The following is a 26,463-nucleotide window of genomic DNA, read 5'->3' as shown; positions in this document are numbered from 1 at the left end:
CGGGCAATGCTCACTCAGGTGGTGGCTGTTTCAAGAGGGGTGTGGAGGAATAATGCGTGCCTTCCGGAGTTTCTGGGATCCCAGACGTGACGCCGACTTCATTCCTGCCTGCGGTGTAATAAATGCTCACTGTATTCTAGAAGTGGGGCCTAGGACAGGTTACCACTGAATGTCATAGCAATGCGATTATGCCGGAGTCAGGGGTTGTTTTCACCCCTGTAACCCAGAGCATAAGACTCTGCCTTGCAAATAAAGTGTCAATCAATGCTTACAGAATGGATAAAGTGTATAGGCACAAAAGGGGGCAGCTATAGCACTCTAGGAGTTGTGAAAAGGGGGCAATAACTCCGAGTTTGAAATATGTTGAAGTATGAATTCCCACGTTGAAGAAGGAATAAAAATATCCCTGAAATTATCAATAGACTCAATCACCAAACCATCCTGCTGGGCAGCTATCAAAAGTGTTGTTTGTCTGGAATGTACAAAAGCCTCCACCTGTGACTATATCACCTGAAATCTCTGCATCTTTTCCTACCTTTCCCGACTCAGTTTCCTGCTGGTGCAATTTTGCTTGTTTGTTCTTCAAGATGACTGTAACAGATGATATAGCTTGGGTAGGAAGGGGGAAAGGAAGACAGTTAGAGGCCTGCTAGTTGATATGACAAAGTCCACAACAGCTCCTAGTTCTAGCTGGACAGCTGATTTAGTTACACCGTCTGATCTGTGGGAAGGAACTGCAGACTGCCTAAAGTCAGCAGCTCAAGTGCAGTGGAAAGGTAACAAAAGCTTATGTTTCAGTTTATGGAACTGTAGATCTAACAAGGTCCAGCCAGGATTCAGGAATGCAAGTGTTAATCTTGGCACTAGAGTCACACCCCCGCTAGACTGCTACTTAATAGTGTGCTCTCGCGAGAATATGAAAATAAAAAAGCAAGGGTTTTATTAACCCCGCCCCCAGCCCTATTAGTTACCAAGCAACCTTAGCCCGGCGGGGAGACTTGCCCAGCGGTCTTTCTCCTTCACCGCTGGGTCCTCGGGTGCGAGCCTGGGTGGGAACCGGCGTCTGGAGCCCCGCCCCGTGGGCCCTGCAGGTGCTCGATTGGCCGATGGCTGATTCTCTCCAGGTGCGGACGACGCGCAGTGGGCGGGGCCGGGCGGAACCACGTGACGAGCCGGGACTTGTAGCCCGCCCCGGCCGCTGGCTGTCAGCTCGTCTGCCGCGTTACCGGGGCAGCGCCGGGGCCGCAGCCCAGAGGATTTCTTAGGAGAGATCCTAGGGTGAGCGACAGCAGCTCAACGCCTGGCGGTCTGGGCCGGCGGGATGAAGGCGTTGTTACCGCTGGGAGGAGGTCCTGGGCAGTGATGCCTAGTCCTTTAGGCAGAACCAGCTTTGGGCGCCGCGGGGTTTGCGTACCTTCAGAGAGCGGAGCGACAGCTGGTGTTAGGGCTGGAGAATTTGTGCGGTCCGTGGAGGAACGGTGCGAGGTCTCTGAAGCAGTGGGACCTTGTGTTCTTGGTAAATGGGTGTGGGGTGTGAGCTTGGGGCTCTCGCGCCACTGTTCGTATCAGGACTTAGCCTCATTTTGCAAGTAACCTTGGGGAAGTCATTTACCTCCTCAGCGACCCGTTCCTCCTTTAGACAGATTCCCAGGGGATAAGTAGGGTGACCGAGAACACTAGAGGAGAAATAGTGACGTGCTAGGGTTGTCTCGGGGTTCCTTTGAGGTAAACGCGATTTCCCTCCCCTTCCCACTCTCGTTTTTCCTTTAGGGCTGAGTCTACCTTTGAGCTGGACTTACGTTCTTGATAATGAACTTGATCTATTTCCACCCCCACTGAACCCCTAATTGCCACTACTGTTCTCCCCAGATTCTTAAAACTAGGAGGTCAGGAAGAAAGGTGGACACACCACTTAATCAATTAACATGATTTCAGTCTGTAAAATAGGAAGTAATAATAGTAGCAAAATCTGCCTTATGAAAGGATTATTCGAGGGATTCAAGAGCAAAGGTCTATGAATGTAAACTCAGTCCGCAAATAAATGCAAAGTTTTGGTGTAGCTCTCTGTAGGTCAGGAAACAGTGGGCTTAGAAGTTCTGGCTTGTTGGGAGGCAGGTAACTGGTGCCTGGAAGAAAGAGGCCTGGCCTTGATTCTTGGCTGGGGTTCTGTCGCATATCCCACTCTGATCCTTTGCACGGAGAGTGTTGAGAAACTGGTTCCTTCTCTTCCTGCCATTCTTTTTTTTTTCCCTCTTCTCCTCCCTTCCCCTAGGCACCTTCTGAAGAGCTACCATGTCTGGAAATGTCTCGTCTTCCACAGAACCCAGCAACAACAGCCATGAAACCAAATCCACAAATCTTCGAATGTCAGACAAGAAATGTTGTGAGTCGGGGAAAGAGGAGGGGCTGCCATGTCTTGGGGTTTTATCTTGGGAATGTAGTCATGATCTTAGGCTTTGCTGCTTAGTGAGAGTGAAAAATAACTTACATGGGAACAAGTTTCCAGGGGGCAGTTTCCTGTCTAAATCAAGTGGACTTAGTGACATGTCCTGCAATTCCTTATTGCTTTGTTTGCTGGGTCTTCGTAGTTAATGAGGTTGGAAGTGTTATGGTCAGGTGGAGTGACAGTGCAGGAATTTCTTGGGGATGCTACTCTGCTTTCCTTTATCTGTTGGGTAAGGTTCTGGAGTGCGCTGCTCATTGTAGAGATTGCAGGTAGGAGACAGCAGTACTGCTATATTCCTACAGGCTTCCAGCGAATGAGTCCTGACTTCCTGTGAACTCTGTTTTCTTCAGCGTCTTTCTTTCTTACTGGTTTTGCCTTTGTGCTTTGCACATTATTGCATAGGAGCATATCCATGCTGGTCTTGTAGACAGAGACAGGAGTAGACGGTGGCAGGAAATGAAGCTTCATTTCTTGACCTTTTGCGTCTATATTCCTACCTTATATTAGGCTGTAGAGCGTCCCAAGAGGCTGGGATATTCTCTAGGAATGCTGATGCTTGCTCCTGCTTTTAAATTGCATCTTTCCTTTGGAACTGTACCAGTCAGTTTTTCTCACTTTAGTGGAGATGTATCTATCTGTCTGCCTGTCTGTCTCTCTACCCATCAATCAATCAGCACGTAGAAGCAGCCACCTAGTATGAGACCAGGAATTGTCTCATGCTGAAAGCTATTCCCAGAGCCTTGACCTTGATGCTAAGCTCTTGTGTCAATCTCATGATTAATGATGACTGTCTCTCTTCACCTAGCATCATGAGGTGTGCTGGACAGAAGCAGCTGGTTTGGATATGTTAGTGAGGCTGGCACGCATGCCTCTACAGTTTGGGTCTCCTTTCTCTGCCAGGGCACAAAGCCAGGCACCAAGGGCAAAATGGCCTATGAGAGGTAACTAGTTCATATGATGCTTAAGAGTAGCCTCTAGTCAGCTTGCCTGGGCTTGAAACTATTTCCTAGCTGTGTGCCTTAAATGAGTTACTTATCCTCATCATGTCTCCCTTTACTCCCTTTTCAAAGTAGAGATGCTGATGTACCTTCCTCAAGAATGAAGATTAAATGCGTAAACATAGGAAAACAACTAGCACAAGAGACTATCTGCCTGCTGTATTTATTCCTGAAACTTATATAAGTCTTATCGTTCTCAAATGCTATGCTTGGAGTTGAGCATCTCTTAGAAGAGCACTTTCCCCTCTCCTGGGAAAGAATGTGGTCTGCTCTTGTTAACAATATTGTAACCCAAACTTGGAGATCTGGGATGCTGCCCTTCATGGAGATGTACTCTCATTACTAGGATTATTGGCCCAAAAGAGGGCGGAGAGCTGTCTGTGGTAGCAAATGCCTGTAATCTGGCACTTTGGGAGTCTGAGGCAGGAGGATCACAAATTCAAACCCAGCCTGGGCAATTAGTGAACTTAGCAAGACCTTGTCTCAAAATTTAAAAAACAAAACAAAACAAAAGTCTGGGGATATAGCTCAATGTGAGGGCTCTAGGTGCAGTTCCCAGTACCTCCCCACTCTTTGCTGCAAAAAATAGCAAGAACTAGGGGCAGGGGTAGAGCTGATCATTGTGGGGTTTTGTGACTACAGTATGTCCTGTGTCGGTCCTGGCTCTACCTTCTCCATCAACATCACCTGCCTTTCTAACTTTTTAAAATTTTTCTGCTTTGAGGCTTTTAATGAAGGAAACAGTAATCCCATGTCTTTCAGGTTTTCTAAACTGTCATTGCTGATCTGAGCTCTGCTTTCTTCTTTCTGAGCTCCATGCGCTTTTTCCAAACTGCTTGTTCTCCTCAGCTGAGGATTTGAGTCATTTTAAAGCTGTCACCTTTCACCGACCCTCTTTCCTTACGGTGGGGCTGTGACACTGACAGTTGTGGTCATAGGAGAATGTATGCTTATGAAAATGTTTCCTTTTGCCTGCTATGTTTGGAGACATATAACTTGGATTCTTTTAGACATCTTCTGGTATATTGGTGACAACAGATTCATTATTATACTCATTTCTGCTGCCTTTAAAATTTTTTAATGTATTGTGGACATCTTTTCCGTGCTGGTAAATTCAGAGTCCCCAGATTCTGAATATTGTGGAAAATGTTCCTTAGTAGGGGCACCCTGGCTGCCACTCAGCTGTTATCCCTTGCTGCTAATGTGTTGGCTGACTCTTGAGTCTGAGCAATGGCTTTAGAGAGCCCAAACCTCCCAAGGAGTATTGCTGGGACCTAAGCCTTCCTGGGGCTTGGGCCCAAGGGAGGCCTGGCTGAGTGACTTCAAGGTGGAGGCAGGAATGTGGGGAGATTGCATGGTTTTTCTGCTTCTTTTGTTTGGATATTTTGATTAGATCTGTAGCAGGCAAGTTCCTATATATGCCTTTTCCTAAATACAGGAACAAAGCACATTCATGAAAAATTCAAACCCAGAAAGTGAAAAGTGAAAATCTTATAGTCTTTCCCATCTTTGCAAAGTGTTTGACTCTTTTAGACAATCTTACTGTGATGTGCACATAAATTCATACTATACATATTCTGTTTTGCCATTTCCTTTAAAAGCGTGTTATCTTATAAACTGTTTTGCATGTTGGTACATCCAAATTCACCTCACTCTGCACTATATGGATATGCTAGTTTTTCACTGTCACAAAAATTGTTGCAGTGAGCATCCTCATGCCTTAGTAAGTTTGTATCCACAACTTTCTTTACAGAAGTAGGTATAAGAAACACATTGGAAATGTTAATTTCTGTTACTGTGGCACTTCACAGAAGTTTTGTGTTATCCTCTCTTTCCAGTATTTCAAGATATTTGCTGGAAGGTGAATGTTGTCAGTTTACACTATGCACTGGTTAACGAAATTATCTGTTTTCCTAGTTTTTAGCAGCAGTTGTATCAACTTGGTTATTTCTCATGCCCATCAGTAAATAACAGGAAATATCAGTTTTTATGACTTCCACTGAGTAAAAAATGTTACTTAGGAAACCTACTCTATGGATGCAGATTTCAGAGCAGGAGGCCCATTTGCAGGGAATGCTGGAAGAACACTTTGCCCATGGAAAGGCTGGAACCCTTGCTTTTGTAGACCATCCTTCCAGATTAGGATGGAGAAGGTAATTTGGTTTACCGTGGGGTCCTATGGTCAGATGCTGTCATGCGGCCAGAGAGCTGGCAGCTGCGCCTGAATGGGCAGTCATGAGACCAGGAGTCCAGTCAAGAGCCCTGACCTTGACCTTCTGTTGTGGTACTGTGTGCAGAGCTCTAAACTTCTCCAGGCTTGGTTTTCCCATTTGTTTGAGGAAATTTGTCAAGCCACGTCCTATCCAAGCATGCTTATGAAGACAAAATCAGTCTGCTCAAGAGAACAAGTTGAACTTTCTGTAAAGAAGGCAGAATTTCAAGATTAAAACAGGCTTGTGTTGTATGTCAAGAGATGGTCTCGTGGTATCTTTGAAATCAGTCAGCCTGAAATATCTTGCGTTCAGATTAAGGTGGCGGTGGTGTGATTTTCAAGGAAAAAATGTTCCTAGTTTTGCCAGTGTGCTAGTTAGTGATAGGAAGTGTGGTTTGATTTTACTCCAGAAAATGAGAAGCTTGGTTGTAGCAGGTGTGTGTGGGTGTGTTCTGGGCCGAGAGAGGAGGTGTGGCACTAGAGGGCAGGGTGCGGTGCCCCTCATTACTGGATAAGCTTTTGTTCCTAGCGTGATCTGCGCAGTGTGGTAAACACAGAGCAGCTGGTGCCCTTGTTCCCTTCTGAGCAACTCCCAAGTATGAGTTCACTTTAAACTTTGTGGAGGGTAACAGGTCCTGGGGGGAAAGTGTCTAATGGGCTGGAAGGCCCCAGAGTTAGCAGATGTAGAAGGTGATTAGCCACATCCTGGGGGACTGGGAAGGATGTGCATTCAGCTGGAGAAACTGAAGGCTCAGAGGATTTTATTACTTGAGCCAGAGGCAACTGATGCCAGGCAGAGTACATCTGCCCACTTGAGGTCAGTAACCAGGGATTAATGGCCTGGAGACTACAGGCTGATGTTTGCTTGTCTTTAAGCTCCCTGTTTGGACAAACAGGAGAATCACTCACTTTGTTTCATTACCTACCCTGGAGGGACTTCTGCTTACAGGCAGGTTTTGCCCTTGTGCTGGGGGGGTAAAGGACTAGAAGTCCTACTTTTTTGGCCCCTCCCTCCCAACAAAGGCCATTCTGGCTTGCAGATACTTGCGTAATATCCTTACAAAACTCTTCCATCTGGGGCTGGCTGGTTTTCTCTTGAAACCCACTTCTCCTTTGAGATCTTTTAACATATCGTTCTCAAAGGATAAGAGATTTCCCTTTCAGGCATTTCCATTTTTCTGAATGGTTTCCTAGCCTTACAGAGTCAGTTTGTGTTTCCAGAGAATCAGCCACAACTATAGGGCCCCTTTGGAAAGAAAAGTGGTGTTAGAGGTAGAAGGTTAAGATGTTTCTTTGCCTTTCCTGCCCTGTGGTATGTCTTCCAGCTGGAGCCCAAAGCGCCTGAACCCTCCCCATGACCTCACTTTGAGTCTTGGTCCCAGGAAAGGGGCGGGCAGCACTGTGTCCTTGATGGCAGAATGGTCAGGGAGGAGCCCGCCTGGAGGAGGAACTTCTTTTTGTGGCGAAATGCTGTTAAGGAAGCACTTGGTCTGGATTCCAAAGTCAGTTCTGTGCTTCACCCTTAATGTGCCCTTAGATAAGGCACCTGGCCTCAGAGCATCTAGTTTGCCTCACCTTCCACTGCAACAGAGCTTTGTGAATGCGCATTCAAGGGGCGTGGACCAGTGATTGTTCCTGCTTTTATAGAGAACATTGAGGCTTAGTTCCACCAGGGAGCTTCCGGACCCTTCAAGCCTGTGGCAAGTAGGATTTGCCTACTAAATCTCACTGTGATTTAGAAATTCCTGCTGAAGGACTTCCTGGCCTGAGTGCAGAGGTCAAAATGACTTGAGGCAAGTTCTTTGGCCATAGTGAGGTAATTTTTTCTTGGCTGTGAAGGAATAGTTGGGGTCCTCGGGGCAGAAACTCTGTTGGATCTATTTCACAAGCCAGCTCAGTTCAGCATAGATAGAATAATGGCCGTATCATTTTTGTGTTACTTGGTTTTCTCATGGTGAGGAGGATGCCTAATCCTTATCACTGTATCTCTTCTTTCTATCTTTGGTACCTCTTTGAAGACCTCAGGCATATGGAAAGGACACATGTTAGTCTGGATACTTCTACAACTCTGCACAACCCATTCTATTTCAAAAGGATTTGCCCTTTATAGCCTTAATTTGCCTTTCTTCCTGAACCTCTTTGCCCCACTAGTTTATCGGGATTAAATGAAATTATGAATTTCCTAGAACGGTGCATAACCCTTACTAGATCTATAGTCATTGAGTTCTATTTTGTTTTACTTCCTTCTAGCATGGGCCTCCTACATGACCAACTCTCCAACTCTCATTGTTATGATTGGCTTGCCAGCCCGGGGTAAAACCTACGTGTCCAAGAAACTAACACGCTACCTCAACTGGATTGGGGTCCCTACCAAAGGTGGGTGCAAGTCATTCCTTGAGAAGGGAATCATTAGTTCCTAAATCTTTGGGAGACTAATCCTCCCTAACATCAAGGTCAATAGAATGCTTCTGCCAAAAGTAGTGGTTGCTTCTTTATTTATTGGATGACTCCAGATTTATCTTTTCCTGGCCTTGGCAGACTGGGGTACTTTTAAGGGAATACCTTTGATAGGTGTATTAAGAATGAATGAGAACAGAACTTTGCATTTTTTAAACCCTTGCACATGCATCCTGTTATTTAAACCTAATAGCACCCTTATGAAATTGGAACTTGGACCACCTAAGACTTGTCCAGGTCTTGGGAGTCAAACCATGAGTCCAGCTCTTTTGACTCTTAAACTGGCATAATTCCCAACATGCTGTGGTGCATTTTGCATGTCCTTGGCTGCTCTGACATTGCATCAAGAGGTCACCCTTGGTTGGGGCTGTCATATTGTGCTGCTGAAGGATTTGGGTATCTTCTGCAGTGTTCAATCTTGGTGTATATCGGCGAGAAGCTGTCAAGTCCTATAAGTCTTATGATTTCTTTCGGCATGACAATGAAGAGGCCATGAAGATTCGCAGGTGAGTTTTTTAAGGCCTGATTCCAGGTCAACTCTTTCTGGACCATCATGATCCTGGATATGATAGGGTTTTGTTTTTTCTCAGTAAATAGCTCATGGGCATTTTAAGTAAAAGCTATCTGGTCAGCAGATCACATTGAGCTTAGATGGGTAGAAGACCAGGGCTCAGGGAGTTGCTTGTGTGATAATAGGGTAAGGCCGATGTATGCATTGGGCTAGGGATGGAGGTACAGAACAGTGTTAAAAGCTCAGTGGGAAAGTTGAAAGACTGAGGGAAACTAGGAAGGATATGAAGGTAACGAACTGGTTGACTCTGGCTATGTTTGAACTTAGCTCTTACTGCTGCTGTCCTTTGCTTCCATGGCAGACAGTGTGCTCTGGTAGCACTGGAAGATGTTAAGGCGTATCTCACGGAGGAGAGTGGGCAGATTGCGGTAAGCCTTACCTACTTCCGCTGCTTTTCAGTCTTCACCCCTCACCTCTCGAGTCTGCCTTGCCAGGGTTCCATTTCTCTGTCCCCATCCATTTATCCTGTGTGCTTTTTGTCCAGGTGTTTGATGCCACCAATACCACCCGAGAGAGGAGAGACATGATTTTGGACTTTGCCACGCAGAATTCCTTCAAGGTAGGCTGTAACTCCATACTGGAGGAAAAAGAATGAGTGGAGGTAGGGGTTAGGATGAGATTTGAATGTATTTGATTTGGGTGAGGACAGGATTGGATATCTGATGCTCTTCTCTTGGGGCATACCCTCAGTCCTTGAGTAGTTTCTTTCAGATCCTTTCTTAAACCTTCAGCCTTTATGTTTGAGGCCCAGGGTATGTGGTGAAAGCTACTTTTTAAATGAGGAGGCCTTGAAGGCCGTAGTCCTGAAAAATATCCTGGGAGACGTGGTGACTGGGTGGGGAGGGTGAGCATGTGCTCTTAATTAGCCACCTGATATTTATGACTTATTTATTGTGTCATCTCTCCATGGCCAGGTGTTTTTTGTGGAATCTGTCTGTGATGATCCTGATGTCATTGCTGCCAATATCCTGGTGGGTGACACTCTGACCTATCACTTCTCTTTTCTCTTTGGTACTGTGTCTATGTTTTGGATAATGGGAGACAAGTAGATACGATTAATACTACAGGGAGATCTTTTCTATTTGCCAGAGTGCCATTTTGTACTTCTAAACTCTTCCCTTGGGACACGAAACTGAGGCTTTGAGGAAAAAAACAATTAGCTGCTGAATCAAGGCTAAGGTGTAGGCTGTGAGATCCTGGCCTTGTCTCAATGCTGAGACCTGTATATTATCCCAGATCAGGTTCTTTTTCTGCCTGCTTATAGGAAGGCCATTCACCTGCCATTGTCCAATATTCTGGTCAGCATTCTGCACATTGAACTCATAACCTGCAGCTCGCAGCATCACAAGTCCCCATCTGATGGGTCTCACTGTGACAAACAGACAACTGCCTATGATCTCAAGGAGGTGCTCTCAGCCATGTAGGGGCTGGGGTCATCTGAGGAAGAGACACCCAGTCCCAACTGAGGCACTGGGCTGCATTCCCTGTTCTGAGTGGTGAGGGAAAATTTGGCCCATTCTTTTTTCCCAGGAAAGTACACAAAGAGATTCGGGCTCAGGAGCAGTGTCAGCTGTGTGACTTCTCCTGTCCGTCAGCCAAGGCAGGCACATGACTCTCCAGTTGTCTTTCCCTTCTGGGTTGCCAAGGTCACAGAAGAGGGGAGGGATGCTCATTGAGTGGGTAGCGCCAGTGTTCCAGCAAAAAGCTTTTTGAGATCCCTACTTTGGTTTTTAGTAGTGGCTATCTGTACGGGGCTGGTAAGGGAGCACCTCTGACTTTTTATAATGTCTGTGGCTTTAGGAGGTAAAGGTGTCGAGCCCTGACTACCCTGAAAGGAACAGGGAGAATGTCATGGAAGATTTCCTGAAAAGAATCGAGTGCTACAAAGTCACCTACCGACCTCTCGACCCTGACAACTATGACAAGTAAGGTTTAAGGCCATGGTAGGAAGGGGCTGAGGCAGGAGTCTCATCTGGGGCAAGAGCCTGCTCTGTCGCTTATGTGCTGTGGTAATCTAGATCTGTGCTGTATGTTATTCCAAGGAGACAAGGTACGGCTCTGTGGCATTTATGTGCATTGCATCTTACACTTAGACACTGAAATGTTTTTATCATCAGTTTTCCTCTCTATCCTTTAGAATGAAATTTTTCTATCTCAGTATTTGGAACTGGGTAGTTCTGTAAGATATTTGGCCATATCTCTGGTGTCTGCCTACTAGATGCCAGTAATGCCTCCAAGTTGTGAGGACATTACCAAATAACCCACCCAAGGGAGGGAGGCAGAATCAACCCCAGATAAAAACCATTGCACCAGATCAGTAGTTCTGAACAGGGTGTTAGAGGATGCTCTTAGATGTCATCAGTTTTGGGTCAATTTTTGAAGTTTTATATATACAGCTATATTATGTGTGTGTGTGTGTGTGTGTGTGTGTGTGTGTGTATAAATATGTATGTTATACATATAGCTATACATATGCTATGTCACATATAGCTCATTATATATAAATAGTAAGTACTGAATTTCATATTATATATATTTTTGTTTGTTTGTCTTTTTGAGACAGGGTCTCACTATGTAGTTCAGGCTGGCCTTGAGCTCACTTTGTAGCCCAAGCTGATCTCAAACTTGGCAACGATCATCTCGAATGCTGGGATTACAAAAGTGTGCCACCACACCTGGCTATATATATTTTTCACATACAAAGCCCTCAAGAACTCGGAGAGAAATATGTGATTGTTGCTATCATTAATCTGACAGTGTCTATTGGTAGTGTATAGAATACAGTGTGCCATGTGCTATCCCGTATAGATTAAATTGCCATGTGTGATGTATAAGAACTGTAGTGAGATGTCAAGTTCATGAAAGAGTGTGCACTGTGGGACCTCGTCCTTTGAAAGAGCAGGGCTTCAAGGTAATTAACAGCTCTATTCAAACACAAATACACTGGGCACCAAAGTGAGACCAGTGTATGCAGCAAACTGTTAGATTGTGGAAGTGGCCTGTTCATTGTCTTGAACCCTCCATTTTCTTCCAATGAGTTGTCCAGAGTTCTGGTATTTGGAGGTGTTCATGTAATAACTTCCCTAGAAGCGGTATAACAGGATATTCTTTAGGGAGCCCTAAGTCCTACATGAAAAGCATTCTAGAGTATCAGTGTATAGGAGGACAGTACGTGTGTTTATAGACTTTTACTCTGGTAGTGGGGTGATGTGTGACTTGTATCATTCGGTCTTTTTTTCTGAAATGTTCTTGGGAATAAGTTGTTACTTTCATACTGAGGAAAATCCTGTAAAGGCCACAAAGCAGAGTGCTTTTAAGAGGCCTGAGTAGGTAGATGTAGGGAGCCGGTTGCACAGGGCCTGAGGTTCTGCTGCCCTCTCTCTCTCCTCATTGCTGGTTGATGCCATATTCTGCCCAGGTCTTGACCACCTCAGAGGGGACCTATGCTTCACATCAGATTGTGGGCTTGGGAAAAACTTGGCATCATCTAATCGAGGTGGACTGATGGGGGCCTGCTTAGCATATTTTCTACATTGCATGGCACTGCAGGCACTGAAGAAATGGCGTGGAGCGACTAGAAGTTCAGGAAATAGTGCTTCATCTTGCTCTGAGGAATAATCCTGCCATTTGGTTCTGTAAATATTGGGTATGACAAGGTAGAAGATGGAGAGTTGCTGTGGGCCTTAAGTCACTATGGAAACCCTTTCCCCTTACTCTTAGTCTCAAATAGTCTCAAATTCTCTTAACCTGGAATTTTTTTTCCTATCCTGTTCTAGGGATCTTTCTTTCATCAAAGTAATAAATGTGGGCCAGCGATTTTTAGTTAACAGAGTCCAGGACTACATCCAGAGCAAGATAGTCTACTACCTCATGAACATCCACGTCCACCCTCGCACCATTTACCTTTGCCGGCACGGAGAGAGCGAGTTCAATCTTTTGGGGAAGATAGGCGGTGATTCTGGACTCTCCTTGCGTGGAAAGCAGGTGAGTCCGTTGGCCAGCAGGCTGGCTCTCCTAGGCTTAGAAGTAGAAGGGCATGGTGGAGGTCATCTATTTTATCCCCTTCTTCTTAAATCCCACTGGGGCTTAGGCTGTGGTTTCAGACAGGCAACTGCTAAATGTTTTCTTGCTCAGCGCTTCTCGCTGATTTATAATGTGGATACTGTGGATATGTTTTTGCTGTGATCATCCAGCCATCACATATTGGACACATCTTGTGTTCCTAACACTGTACAAGGTGCTCCAGTTCCTGTTCACTTCCCTTTGTCTTCATCATGGCTGAACAGATTACCCACTGTAGGCTAAGTTCGCAGTGTGTGCATGACCTTTCTTTAGTTTTTATTTTCAAACCCCAGTTCGCTCAGGCTCTAAAGAAGTTTCTGGAGGAACAGGAGATAGCAGACCTCAAGGTCTGGACAAGCCAGTTGAAGAGGACCATCCAGACTGCTGAGTGTCTTGGTGTGACCTACGAGCAGTGGAAGATTCTGAATGAAATCGACGCTGTGAGTAGGAGTCTTGGATGCAGGCAGAAACTCCCAGAAGTCATGAGTTGGACAGTTTTATCCAGAAAACACCAGAACTACCTGGGAGGAAGCCAAACCTGTGCTCATTTTGGGAGTTGAGGGAAGAAGTAGGGACAGTTGTACCTACAGCCTAGACTTCCTGCCTATGGCAGTCATGAGACCCAAATCCATTTCTGACCCAGCCACTTTGGGACATGGGGAGAATGGGCCTAACAAGGGCTTACGTTGTTCTTTTTGTATATTTTCCTTATGGGAAAAATTACTAACTACTCAGTTCTTTACTTTCTACTTAGATCATTTGACGAGCTACTCTGGAAAAGTCCTTCCCTAAATTTTCCTCTCTATCCTGAGAACAAAGCAGACATTTCTCTTTCATTCCTCGTTCTCTACCCCTTTCTTGCTCCTGAAAGGTCTCCCCTTTCTTCAGTTTCCCTTGTCACTGATTCCTGCTTCTCTTATACTGTTGATTCTGCTGGACCTTTAAGTTCTTCACAGTGGTAGGAGAAAGTGTCAGCTTCAGCTAGAAAAGCTGCCTCCTCTCTCCAGTGGCTGTCACCCAGGGACACCCTGTGGCACCCTAGTCATGGTCATTCACAGTCTGTGAAGGGACCCAGCATAGGCTCCCGCAGGTAGTAAGACATTAGTGTTATTCATCTTCATTTGGGGAGGGTCACGTCTACTGCCTGAAGCCAGTGTAACTTCTTGCAGGGTGTGTGTGAGGAGATGACATACGCAGAGATCGAAAAGCAGTACCCAGAAGAGTTCGCACTTCGAGATCAAGACAAGTATCTGTATCGTTATCCTGGTGGGGAGGTGAGCCCCCTTCCTGTGAATGACTGCCCACTTCTTTTCTGGGATGGGGGCTCCCTTTCATGTGATAGAGTGATGTGATTCTGGAAGGTGCGTCTAGACATCATTGCTCTTTGTACCTTTGCCTCATCCTGTGTTCACTTCAGCTCAGGTGCTTAGGCCTTATTTATTCATGAAGCTCTCTCAGGAAAAGGGAGACAGATGCCCCATGTGTTGGGAATGTCAGATCAGAGTGATCTGTTTTGCTTCTTTTTCCCAGTCAGCTTCCTCAGTCCCATCCCCACCCGAGCAGGTATTGCAGGTTTACCACTGCTGCTCTAGGATGTTCAAGGCAAAAGTAAATAAAACAGGGTGGCAGAGGTCCAGGGAGTTTTAGACACCTATTGTCGCCTTGTACTCTATTAAACTGTCAGAAAAAAAAACTGCCAGCTCCCCATGAAAATAGTATAAGTTGGATTCAAACTTCCTTTTTTTGACGTGTGGCTTTCTTGATCTTGAAAGCTGCGTATTCTTAGGATACCACAGTTGGGGCAGCTGGTAGGTGACACGGAGTTGCTGTACCTCCAGGAGGAAAGCCAGCAGGGGAAGAAGTGGTGGCCTCTGACTCTGGGACTCAGCAACCCGCTTGGCTGCCAGCCTGTGCCTGGCCCCCTACTAGGCTGCCCCACTTCCCCCCACAGTCGTACCAGGACCTGGTGCAGCGGCTGGAACCTGTCATCATGGAGCTGGAGCGGCAGGGCAATGTCCTCGTCATCTCCCACCAAGCTGTCATGCGCTGCCTTCTGGCCTACTTCTTGGATAAGGGTGCAGGTACTGGTTGTGGAGAGGGCTGGGGGACACGTGCATGGCAGAGGACTGGACTTGTGGCACCATGGAGAGGTGGACGTCCACCTCTTCTGCCCAAGTTAGCAGCAGGCATGGAGGGGCAACTATGTGCTGAATGAACCGTGCTGCTCCAAGGGCCCTGGAGGAGGGGCTGCTCGATCCTGCTGGGTAGAGAACCAGTGTTAGCTGACGCTCCTGATAGCATCAGCAATAAGTGAGTGAAGAGTTCCAGCTTGTCACACTGGCTACTCAGAGAGTAGCTTCATGGAATCCTCTTCCTCCTTTGCTTGGGGGTGAGGCAGCTGTTTCCCAGTGAAAGCAGTAAGGAAGTGTATTGCCTTTTCCTTTCCTTCCCTTTCCCAGCTATCAGAAGCCCGCAGCATCACTGATCTTTGGTTCCTTGGGTGGGCTCCAGTCTTCCTCCCACAAGGCCTTGGCTATAGCACTGATTCCTAGTTTACCTTTGAGGAAGGATCTATAATGGCTTTACTTCCTTCCTTCCCATTTAGTGGCTTGATAATTGTCTGGGGCTCAGGGGAGGAGCTGGACAACTCTGCATGGCAGTTAGGGTAAAGAAACTGCTTGGAAAAACCTTAGACTTTCTTCTGTCATATTGATTGTGTTCATAATCCCAAGTCACTGCCCTTACCTGGTCCCTGTCTTTCAGATGAACTACCGTACTTGAGATGCCCTCTCCATACCATCTTCAAACTCACTCCCGTGGCCTATGGTAACTATGTACTCAGGGGCTGCCAGAATGTAGGGACAGAGGAAGGTCAGAATGTGTGAGTTTTCTTGGAGCTTGGCTTCATAATCAAGAAACTAGAGATTTGCCATTAGTGCCATTACACTTTGGAAGAGATATAATTATATGTGTGCCTATTTGGGAGTGCATACACAACTTGACGGTAGGCTTCCCCTGCTGAAACTGATGGATTGTTTTCTGTGAGCTTTTTTCTGAAGGCTTCTCTTCTGTTTTCTCAGGGTGCAAAGTGGAAACAATTAAACTCAGTGTGGAAGCTGTGAACACTCACCGTGACAAACCAACTGTAAGTGTCTGCCCACGGACCACAATGGCAGCTGCGTGCCGCCTTGAGTCTGTGAGGTCTCTGGCCTCAGGAGACCTGGGGTTTCTTTTATGTACACGAGGAAAACAGATCCAGAACTCATGACCTTGGTAGTCTGCTTTTTCTGAAAGGCAAAGTGGGAGAATTATTAATTTTTTAAGTTAGTGTCTCTTTTATGAACTTTAACCTTAAGAGCTGGTTCCAGGAAATTCAGTTAAATGTGGGCAGTGTTAGGCAGAAGTGAAAGGCAAATCCCTTCCCACCCAGAGGAGCCTACTGGGGTGGGTGGTTCCTTGGTCTCTCCCTGGTAATCTGTGTGGTCCTCCTAAGTGAAGTTCTTCCTTGTTGGGCCCCATTTCTCTCTGGAATGTTATGAGCGAGCTTCGGGCATGGCTTTCATGTGTGTGGTGTCCCTCCATTTCCAATCAGAACAACTTCCCCAAGAATCAAACCCCTGTAAGGATGAGAAGGAACAGCTTTACACCTCTGTCCAGTTCGAATACAGTAAGGCGTCCAAGAAATTACAGTGTTGGGAGCCGGCCCCTCAAGCCCCTCAGCCCTCTCCGTGCCCTGGACATGCAAGATGGGGCCGACCAGCCGAAGACCCAAGTCAGCATCCCGGTGGTGTAACCGTGTGTGTCCCTCCAGCCCTGGCCTCCTGTCTTTGCTACTAATCACCAAGGAGTCACTTAACTTCACCATACCCCTACCCTCAACAACTCACTATTAACCTTACCACAGAGTTTGAGGTGCTGTGTGTATAGACCAACTAGGTATTCTCCAGTTTGAAACCTTTCTTCACCCAAAAGCAACGGGGCCAATGGAGTCTTCTAGGACAGATACCCATTGGAGCAGGCTGGAGGAGGAGGGAAAGGATATGTGCTCCCCTTATGCTTGGTTCTTCTCTTTTCCCTGGTATCTGAACTCATTAATACATGGCTTATGGTGATGTGTGCTGGGGACGCAAAGGCCCATGTCTTTCACCTTTGTCTCTTTAATGTGTGTTTTACTCACTTGGCTTTCTCCCTCTTCCATCTTGCCTTTACTTTGTCCTCTGGAACACTCAGCATTGTAGTATCTAAGAAGAAAGGGGGGTTCGTGGGGAGAAGTCCAGGCCCCACTGATGCTTACTTCAGTGGGCCTGTGTAGCTCTAGACTGGGGGAGGGTTTTCTTCTTTCCTATCCCCTCTCCTCACCAGCCAGGTCCTGCAAGGGTCAGCCCAGGCTTCAGAACATCCACAGAATGCTCTGGAGCTTGCAAGTGGACCAAGGGTGAGAGTTGGTGCCTCTTTTCATGAGAAGCAGTGTCAAGTTTTTGATACTTTGGGAGCTTCTGTCTCTGAGGGTGTGGGCAATGTCTTGGTTTGTGTTTTGAACTTGAAGAGCCATGCATGCAGTACCCTTTGGCTGGCAGTGAAGTAGGTGGTTCTTAGTTTTTGCAGGTTCTCTGTTCAGTATCAGATCTTTTACCCACAGCTTGGTCCTCTGCCAGCCACTGTAAGTTTCCTGCCAAAGCCCGTGACCTCAGGGGCTGTTTAGAAGGATGGAATTAGATTTAGTCGTCACCACTGATACCTGCATACTTGGAGGCAGAAGGCAGAGCAAAGTTCACTGAATCTGCTCACTATTTTCCAGTATACTCTCCGAAAGTTAACTTTTTAAAACACGAGCAAGTGGTTTTTCTCCAAATATGGCAAACCTTTGATGAATTTCATCTCTATTGAGCTGTTCTTTGTGAATAAGGAGAAACAGTCTCATCATAACGGTCTGAGGAGTACCATGGTGTCTTGTCTTAATGTTCTCTATTCACTTGTCATCTCATTTCTTTGTAGGTTCAAAAAAGGACTTGTGTACAAAAGGACTTTTTAGTCCGTTGGTGGCCCATGATGGCTTTCCCTTTCTCTCAATTTTATATACAAAGTTTTTAATGCATATATAGAGTTCTCGTGAGATTTTTTAGATGAGATACAGGAGTTCCTACCCATCAGCCAGGCTTTTGGAGGCAACTAGTGAGAGCAATTAGCTGTTTTCCAAGGGTCTTTTGTTTTGCCATAGAAAACCTTTCATCATGGTTCTCAGGAGCATTCCTGAGAATCTCCTCAGATCTACTGAAGCATACAGGTAGTGTGTCCAGGTCTATCTGAGTCATGCTGAATACTGACTCCAAACCTCTGGCTCTGCGTATGGGCATGTGTGTGCTTAAATAGCTTCCCTCCTGATTCTGATTCATACCCCAGGTGAAGAACTCCACTCTAGGAAATGGGGCAGAAAAATGCCAGGACAGTGGTTTCTTGGACAAAGCACGGCCCTTGGGGTTCTGACTTCTCAGTGTTGAACAGTTCTCTGGAGTTAGATGTTGGAGTGTATTAGAATACTAAAGGAGGTGACCGCATCAAGGGCAGGCTGCTGTGTTTGAAAGGCTGATTCTCAGCTGTGATCTCATTGTTTCCCCTTCCCACTGTGGGTGGTGTGGAACAAGTCACTAAATTCCGTGTCATTGGGTAAAAACTGGTTACTTTAAGGATCCTATAGAGAGGTACTGAGTTAGAAGCTATAGGATGAAAAGAGACAAATCAAGGCATATCGTGTACATGTACAAATTCTCTATGATGAATGTGACCACTGTATATCCCTAAACTGTACCAATAAACTTAATTAAATTTTAAAAACCTGTAAGATGATGAAGGTGTCATCGTAAGCAAATGATCTTGGCCTTGTGCTTGCCTAGATTCTTTTCAAAATTGTGTCCAAGACTCAGAGTAAACTGTGTTCCTGTTGAACTCTTGCACAACGTCCTTAGCAGTGTGTGTGTGTGTGTGTTTGTGTAACTTTGGGCCGGATGGAGAAGGACATGTAGAAGTAGAAGAAAAGGTCCTTGCCTAAAAAGGTTATTTTAAGAGACAGAGCATGCAATTTACTCAGACATTTAAAAAAGACCAATGTCCAAGTCTGGAAGTGCTGGTGCTGCTGTGGAGTACAGATTCCATCCCCAGAGTGTTCTCTTGTCCTCTGGCTATGAGACCAAAAGGGTTGGGGGGGGGTGTCCCTCCCCCTATGAGAACAAGATGTGGCCCGGGGCGGGGGGGGGGCACAGGAGGCGCTTTCACAAGGTCGCCTGGTGTAGCTTCATGGGGATGTTAGCAACTCTAACCCAAACGCACATTCAGTCTTCTGGTGTGAGGTGAGAGAATTTCATAGCTAACGAGTGAGAAAGAGAATTCTGATCCAGAGATGGGGCTTTAGGCCCCACCTCCTCTTAACAAGAAGGGACTTCGACCAAGCAGCATTGAGTTCGCCTGTTCCAAATGCTACCACTAGAGGCAGGTCACCTGGTGTTCACTCTGGCCCTGCTGGCTATTTTTCCTCTTTTCCCCTACGCTCATTTACTTCCTTCAGAAGAGGAGCTGGGGTAATCTTATCTTCTGGACAGGAAAAATTGGAAATTGAAAACAGCAAGACTTTCAGTGTCAGTTTCTAGAGCAAGATCCCTTCAGAGAAGATTAGTCGGGAGAAGTGAGGATAACGTAGAGTGTAATAGAGTTCATTGCAGAAGTTCTGCTTCCTGTCTTTTACTTTTGTCCTTGTCTCCCCTTGTTACTTGAATGTATTTTGGTGGTAGACACACATTACTCTGCTTGTGTCTGTCTCACAAACCCTAAAAGAAAGGCTGGCCTCCAGAGGACCCTTTGCAGAAGCTTTTAAGTTTTGTTATGGGGGAAATGGTTGAAGACTACTATTTAAATGGGGAAAAGAAAATCATAGTATATTCTGTTTTCTTTTTTCTTGCCTTGAAAGTGAATGCAAAAGCCCGAGACAGATTTGAAAGAGGAATGTAAAATTTACGAGAGAATCCTCTTCTATTTTTATCTCTAATTTTCAAATTCAGATTTAGCTCTTATTATTGCCATTCTTTTTTATTTTGCTAAAGGAATATTTTTACATTAAGTTGAAAAATAGAATAAGAAAATCATGTAGAAACATCTTTTGTGCTGTGGACGTACCCTATATCATTGTCTCTAGTTTCTGTTTTCCAAGATGTTAAGAGTTGGGGGTGCAATTTATTTGTACTCTTGGGCCGAATGGTTGAATATTTTGGCAGGGATCTGGGTAATTCCCATTGTAATTCACTTTTGATTTTCAGATTGTGGCTTTTTTTTTTTTTCTTTTTAAGGCAGGGTCTCGCTATGCAGTTCAGCCTGGCTTTGAGCTCACTTTGTAGCCCAGGCTGGTCTCATTTGGAACCATCCTCTTGTCTTAGTCTCCTGAACACTGGGATTACAGATGTATACCACCATGCCCAGCTTGTTTCTTTTGTTTTGTTTTTAACTTTGGCATTTGAAGAAACAAGCACTTCCTTTTTAGCCATAAGTTCATCTGGGGATCCAAGATCTGAGTTCAGAGAATCTCAGTAGTGGTGCTTGGGGTGACCTGTAATCCAGGGACGCATGCCCATTGTGATGGCAGCTGTAGCTGGGTGAGGTGACCTGAGGTACATTCCACTGTCATGGCCAAGCCCGGAAGCGTGTTGTGTTGTATATCTTTTGAGTCTTGTATGTGTTTTAAAATGTTTTTATTTTTTAAAATCTATAATTGAGTCAGTTTGCAACATTCTGTATGTTTGACTCTCCCTAGAAGTGACAGACATTGAAGTGTGTCCAGGAATTGAATTTAGACTTGTAGTGTCCAGAGGACACTCTCTCGAGGGGTCAGTAAACCACAGTCTGACATTTTCTTATTATCTTGAGTGGTAGTATATACACATTATAGTCGTTCTCTGTCTGTCTGATCTGTCCTGCCATGAAAAGATCTAAACACTCCACCTTTCTTCTTTATGGGGAAGCTCTGTGTATTGTGATTTTTCTTGTAAAATAGCAGCCAAATCCTTATATCTCTGTAAAAGATGCCAGTTGTACCTCACTTGTGTGATGTCATGTAAACTCCGCTAAGGGAATGCCAGTTTAGAGCCTGAAGTTGTGCCATCTCTCCTTGAAGTCATCTTACCCAGCCCCCTGGTTCAGGACAGGGCTTCCCTGTCACTATCCATTCCCGAACCTTCTGTGTCCTGTGCTTACCCTGTTATGGAATGTAGCATTCCATCGGAGGGTGCTGCTGTTTTCAGTCTGCCATGTATGTGGCTTTTATTCCTAATCTAAGAAGCAAAAATGCAAAGGAAATCTTACATTCAAAAACTGATGTTAGGAGTTGGCAAAAGTATTCTTTCCAGTAAACCTTCCACTGGACATCTGTGACCAGTATTTCCCTGCTTACAGGTTTTGTATGTGAATCACTTGTATACATTTTTAAAAAAATGTTCAAGTAACAAAATCAACTTATTGTGATACGGTTTTCTATGACAGAAGCACAGACTGATCACAAACTGCCCTCTGGGAGGGACTGGAGTTGGGGGCCTCACTGGTTTGAATGGAAATGGCTGGCTTGGGAACAGAACTCTACTGCAGATTTTCTAGGCATGGTTCTGTTGAAAGTAGCATAAATTTTCAGCAGAATTCAGATTTCATCAGTGACACAACAAAATATTTCACTCAGATCCACTTACAGTGTGTATAACTGTATTTGAAATGTGTTCGGGTGTGTGTATGTGTAGAATGGGCAAATAAAATTATTGAGTAACTTGAACCTACCAGAAGGCTTCTGGATTTTTTGTTTTGTAATTTGAGTTGTTTCCCACCTTCTCCCTGCCTCTAAACTTTCCTCTCTCTATTTATTTGACAAGTGACTGAGACTTGGGCAGGTAACACATTCTCAGTGTGAGCAGAGTCCATGGTGTAGGCATGGCTCTCTTCCCCCACCTTCTGGGCCAGACTGGAAGGACACTGTGGGGAATGTGAATTTTATTAGTCACACTGTTGGGGCCCATGCAAGAATTAAGAAAAAATTACACTTGACTACATGGTACCATGATTCCCATTAGCTATGTATGAGTCATTATGAGGAAAAACTTAGGAGATCTTTGAGAATTTAGTGGGCTAGCCAAATACACTGCCTGTTTCTAGAGATATCATAGCCAGTGCCACAAAATGATACTTAACCTCTGAAACAGGATATACACATGGGATTTTCTCATCTTTCTCATGGCTTATTCCTTGTTACCCTAACAAGGACCAGGAACTCATTAGAAATGCAGGAGCTCAGGCCTTGTCCCAGAACAACTGAATCAGATCAGATGGAGCAGTTGAGAAACACTGTGCTAGGGTGAAGAATTTCCCACAAGTAAAACATGACATCCTAGCTGATTGGTAAGAAGTTGATTTCCTCTCATGCCTGATTTCAGAAAGGACTGGGGTTGCGACAGCATCAGTAGGCAGCCTCCTCAGCTCCCAGGTGGCCCCTGGCTGCAGTGTCACTTTCTTGGCATGGTCCTCTGGCCAATGTTGCCTGCATCCTCTTCTTACTACAGCCCTGCTGACCACGTCCACTTCATATCTTGAGTCTGTAGCTTATGTATGGTTCTGGATTGAAAGAAATGGCTGGCCCCCCTATAGTCACACGTTCGGCTTCTCGGGGAGAGAAGTGCAGGGCTGTGCCATTAGAGTTTGCCTGGCTTCCCAGAGTCGAGGTGTACGTGCAGCCACAGATTCACTCCATGCATGTGTGTGGCCGTGGGGGTAAGTGGACTGGCAAGTAGTGGGGGCATTGGGAGGGATTCTGCTCTGCTTTCCTTTGTGTGTCTCTCGCTTGTGGTATAATAGCTTTGCCTCTCTCCTCTTTGACTTCTAGGCAGTGGATAATGTGCTGGCTGGGCATAGGCACCCTTCCATGGCGTCCCTCACATTGCACTCCTGATGATGTGGAGGCTGAGCCAGATGTCTCCGAGGGACAGTATCTGTCGCAAAGCCTGGGATGTCGGCTTCACTGAGCCTAGATCAGAAAGTTAAGCAGGGACTGCATGTTTGGGGTTGCCATAATGGGGCCTGGAAAAAAAAATCACTATATTTCTTCCCCTCATGGTAATGGGCATATCAGTCAGCATCTTGAATCGGTTAGCTTTTATCCTCTCTTCACTGAGTTTGGCCTAGTTTTGCAAATACCATTCTGTGCAGGTGTTTAACATCCTACCTGTGACTGCATCCCTGTCTGGCTATTCTTTGCCTAAAGTGTACACACACCTCTTCGAATTTGGTTTCCAAGTGAGAAAGATGGATTCCAGGAAACTTTCTCCATGCAATAGAGCTTGTCTTTGCATCCACTGCAGGCGAGCAGGCTGGAGTCCAAGATGTGTGCTTATCTTTTGCCTCATTGGGAGCAAGAGAATCATTGCCAGGGAATGGAGGCATCTGCGACACTCAGTCCCTGGAACCTCTTTCTGTAATGATGGATTGGTAGTGTCAGCAGCACCCTTTTTGTTTGGGAAAGTTTTTCTTAGTCCAGACCCTGCAGGACAGGATCTGACTGCTACTCCCCAGAAGGATACCCAACTGTAAGCTCTCTTTTTTAGCTACTGTGTTTTCTGCCTCCCCTAGTTAAAGAGGACTGCTGCAGTGGTCCCAGAGGGTGGGACTTAGGGCTGAGGAGAAAAGTTGCCTTCCATTTGCACTTCACGAAGAAGTAAGGACCGCTCCTTAGGCATGGTTATAGGGAGTCTTTTTGGCTTCAAGACAGAGAAGCTGTGTCCTTCAGTGGAGTCTGCCACAGAGATGTGTTTAAGAAATCTGTGGCTGTATATGAAAGCAGTGGTTTAGCAGTGCCCACTTCTGAGCTCCTTGTCACTGCTGCGATCGCTGGTCTCCTGTCACACTGTGGGGGAGCAGGGAGAAGCAGGGTCTCCGTGCAGTCAGCTTCCCTGCACATGAGCCCCGATCGCTGCTCCTCAGCATGGTGGTTGTCTGATGGACCAACCATTCTCTGCAAGTGTGATTTGAACCCTGATACTCCTGAGGAAGAACACAGAAACCCCAAAGGATATCACATCTTAGAAACAAAATCTATTTTTTTAAAGAAAGTACATTTTTAGCTTTAATTTTTTTTCTTTTAACTCAGATGTCCACTTGCTGGGCAAAAGCCTGAGCAGCAAGAAAATAGTGAAATGTAGCTTTTTGTAAATGGTTCTTTCCTACGTGGATGGTGCAGGAGACTTCCCTGAGATGCAACTCCCTGGGCTGCAGGCGGCTCAACATCAGCAACTCAGGGCCGCTTTTATACGCACAAAGCTGCCTTCAGAAAGCTCTTCCACTGCACGGTAGTGGGTGATTTCTGTCCGGCTGCTTGGAGCAAGCTGTACTGTAATGATTGGTTCTTGTGGTGCAGATTTCCTTCTGCATCTGTTCTGTCTTCTGATGATCAGACAATGTTTTTATTTATTCTCTCCATGTAAGGCATTTTGAAGTGCTTATATGAAAAACTCCTCATATGAGCATTTGCATGTATTTAATCAGAATGTAATATAATTTATGTTACTAGTTTTTTGGTAGAAATTTAGGTGGCTTGAATATTTGCTTGTTGTCTATACTGTTACCTTAAGTTTCAAGGATATGGCTATGTTTTCTGTAAAAAGATAATTATGTTAGGACAGTGTGGACATTTTGAATACTTTCTCATTTATTTTTTATTACAAACCAAGAGATGTATTTCTCTGGAGAAAAGTTCATCTCCTGGATAAATAAAACCATAGTAAAATATGTGAGTCACATGTATTGCTTTTGTAGTAAAATACAATAAAAGTTATTTTCAATTAAAGATGTAGTTTTTAAAATCACACACAAAAGATAACAGTTGGTACATTATGCATATGCACAGTCTTAACATTGCCCTGAGTGTGTCTGAAACTAACTTGAAAAATGATTCTCCCCAAGTCTGATGATGCACACCTGCAATCCCAGCATGGGAGGCTGAGGCAAAAGAGTCACCATAAATTCAAGGCCAGTCTGGGCTACTTAATGAGGTTAAGGCCAGCCTGGATTACATGGCAAGACCCTGTCTCAAAAAAAAGTTTCTCATTATTAGGTAATATATATCACTTGGTGCTGCTGTCTTAACCAGATTCCCTCAGGGTTTAGAGTGGTATCAGTGGTAATGTTACCGTCACACATTATTGCTGTTCTAAACTCTCACTGTATTAGTTAACAGATATTTAATGACTGTTGATTGTCTAGCAATGCCTGAAACAATGTCCCTGTTTTTTAAAGTTTATTATTGGAAAGGAAGTGGTCAACAGCAAGTGAATATCCCATGAATGACCTGGACAACAACCATTATTAGATAAAGTTACATAACTGTGTATGATAAAGAAATTTGGCGATTCCTCCATGGTGTCAGCAACAACAGAGATAAAATATACCAGCAAAACATTTCCAATTGATTTTATATTCAAGGTTTGTTTTTGGCAGAATAAAAATGATTTTTAAATTCTTCAAATTTGAAACAAGCTGGTGGTAGTAAGTATTGAATACATTGTACCTTAATAGTATAGCTGGAAGAATACAATGAGAGTATATCAAGGGTGTAATTTCTAGTCACTTTTGCAAGTATCACCTCTTTCAGCCTTGGAGCCATCATTCATAAAAGGTTCAGAGCATCTGGAGTCTGTCTCTTGGTTTTACAGGTAGGTAATGAACGCCCTTACTGAAGGACATCACTTAGCACTGTTGGAATTACTGTTAAAGCCAATGCCTAGAACAAGGCCAATGGTAAGAATTGTAACAGTGAAAAGCCAAGAAATGCAGACCATGCTATTTTGAAATGCAGCCAATAAAGTAGCACAGTTAGAAAATGACTATTCAGAGGGTGCACTGGCATTGTGCAATGGCGATATATTGTCTCTATCTTGTACCTTTAATTATTACACTGTCTTAACGCTCCTCAGGGTTTTCACCTGGGAGTCACTGTGAAGAGGGTAAACTTTAGACTTCACTGCCTTGCCCTGTTGGATCTCCCCCTTTGGTCCCTGCCCCGGTGGCAGTCTGGCAATAACCTATCATCAAGCATTATGGTTTTCGGAAATACTATGCATCATCATGTGTGCATTCATTCTCTTGAACTCATTTAAGAGTTTGACATGCTAAGCTCTCCAAGAAAAAGTCACACATAAGTTTTGTAGCTAGTTTAGGAGAATCACAACCGGAAGTCCATGCCTAGACCTCAAGGTAGGAAACCAAGAGTTAGGTAATAATCCTCATATCTCATATCCCCTTCTCTGTTGCTTCCCTTTGACATGTTAAAGATGTATACAATCAAGCGATACATTTATCTGTAATTCTAAAACCCAAAATGCTCTGACAATGAAGTTTTCTTTTTACTCAGTTGATAGTGAAACCTGCCTTGAACTATGTGAAGATATTTATAATCTATATATTTTGATTAGCATAAATACTTTTATCTTTCATGGAGAAATACTAGTAAGACAATATCATAGACAACGTTGAATCCCTCAAGTCCTGATATCTGAAGTAGGCCATTGAGTGAGTGGTTTGTAGTCATTCCCTATAATACATGCTCTATTTTATGTCATACTTATGTGGGATTAAACTAGATTTTCTTTCCTGTTTTAATTCTTTTAATTTGTACAAACATAGATATAAGATACTGAAGAACAGTTGT

At 44.8% G+C, this 26,463-nt stretch overlaps 1 protein-coding gene across 10 annotated transcripts; it reads left to right on the top strand.

The window, feature by feature from the left end:
- The first annotated feature begins 975 nt into the window (after positions 1–975).
- Pfkfb2 (6-phosphofructo-2-kinase/fructose-2,6-biphosphatase 2) lies at positions 976–24,603 on the top strand. 10 transcript variants are annotated; one of them, XM_013157947.3, is made up of 17 exons: positions 1,285–1,516; positions 2,273–2,383; positions 7,907–8,032; positions 8,523–8,619; positions 8,986–9,052; positions 9,169–9,243; positions 9,599–9,655; positions 10,485–10,609; positions 12,461–12,668; positions 13,040–13,186; positions 13,916–14,020; positions 14,698–14,827; positions 15,510–15,572; positions 15,827–15,891; positions 16,339–16,518; positions 17,113–17,181; positions 22,648–24,603. In XM_013157947.3, the coding sequence occupies exons 2-17, from the start codon at positions 2,293–2,295 to the stop codon at positions 22,711–22,713; spliced, it is 1,671 nt and encodes a 556-aa protein (XP_013013401.1). In that variant the 5' UTR covers positions 1,285–1,516; positions 2,273–2,292; the 3' UTR covers positions 22,714–24,603. The 10 variants fall into 10 exon arrangements, 8 of the variants coding, with proteins under 8 accessions (XP_063096105.1, XP_013013399.1, XP_013013398.1 ...); XM_063240035.1 differs by lacking the exons at positions 1,285–1,516; positions 22,648–24,603 and adding an exon at positions 976–1,124 and having other exon boundaries at positions 2,273–2,380; positions 16,339–21,550; XM_013157945.3 differs by lacking the exons at positions 1,285–1,516; positions 22,648–24,603 and adding an exon at positions 977–1,124 and having other exon boundaries at positions 16,339–21,550.
- The last annotated feature ends 1,860 nt before the right edge of the window (positions 24,604–26,463 follow it).

The sequence above is a fragment of the Cavia porcellus genome, unplaced genomic scaffold, assembly GCF_034190915.1.
Source record: "Cavia porcellus strain 051 isolate PalLab524CR breed Dunkin Hartley unplaced genomic scaffold, mCavPor4.1 scaffold_29, whole genome shotgun sequence".
Taxonomy (NCBI): domain Eukaryota; kingdom Metazoa; phylum Chordata; class Mammalia; order Rodentia; family Caviidae; genus Cavia; species Cavia porcellus.
The sequence above is the reverse complement of the archived record's forward strand: the minus strand, read 5'-3'. Positions and strand labels throughout refer to the sequence as shown.

Excerpts from the sequence above, each read along its gene's own strand:
- Pfkfb2 (XM_013157947.3), top strand. The coding sequence starts at position 2,293 with ATGTCTGGAAATGTCTCGTCTTCCACAGAACCCAGCAACAACAGCCAT. Across the intron at positions 9,244-9,598 it reads CCACGCAGAATTCCTTCAAG|GTGTTTTTTGTGGAATCTGT; the intron begins GTAGGCTGTAAC and ends CTCCATGGCCAG. Across the intron at positions 17,182-22,647 it reads AGCTTGCAAGTGGACCAAGG|GCAGTGGATAATGTGCTGGC; the intron begins GTGAGAGTTGGT and ends TTTGACTTCTAG.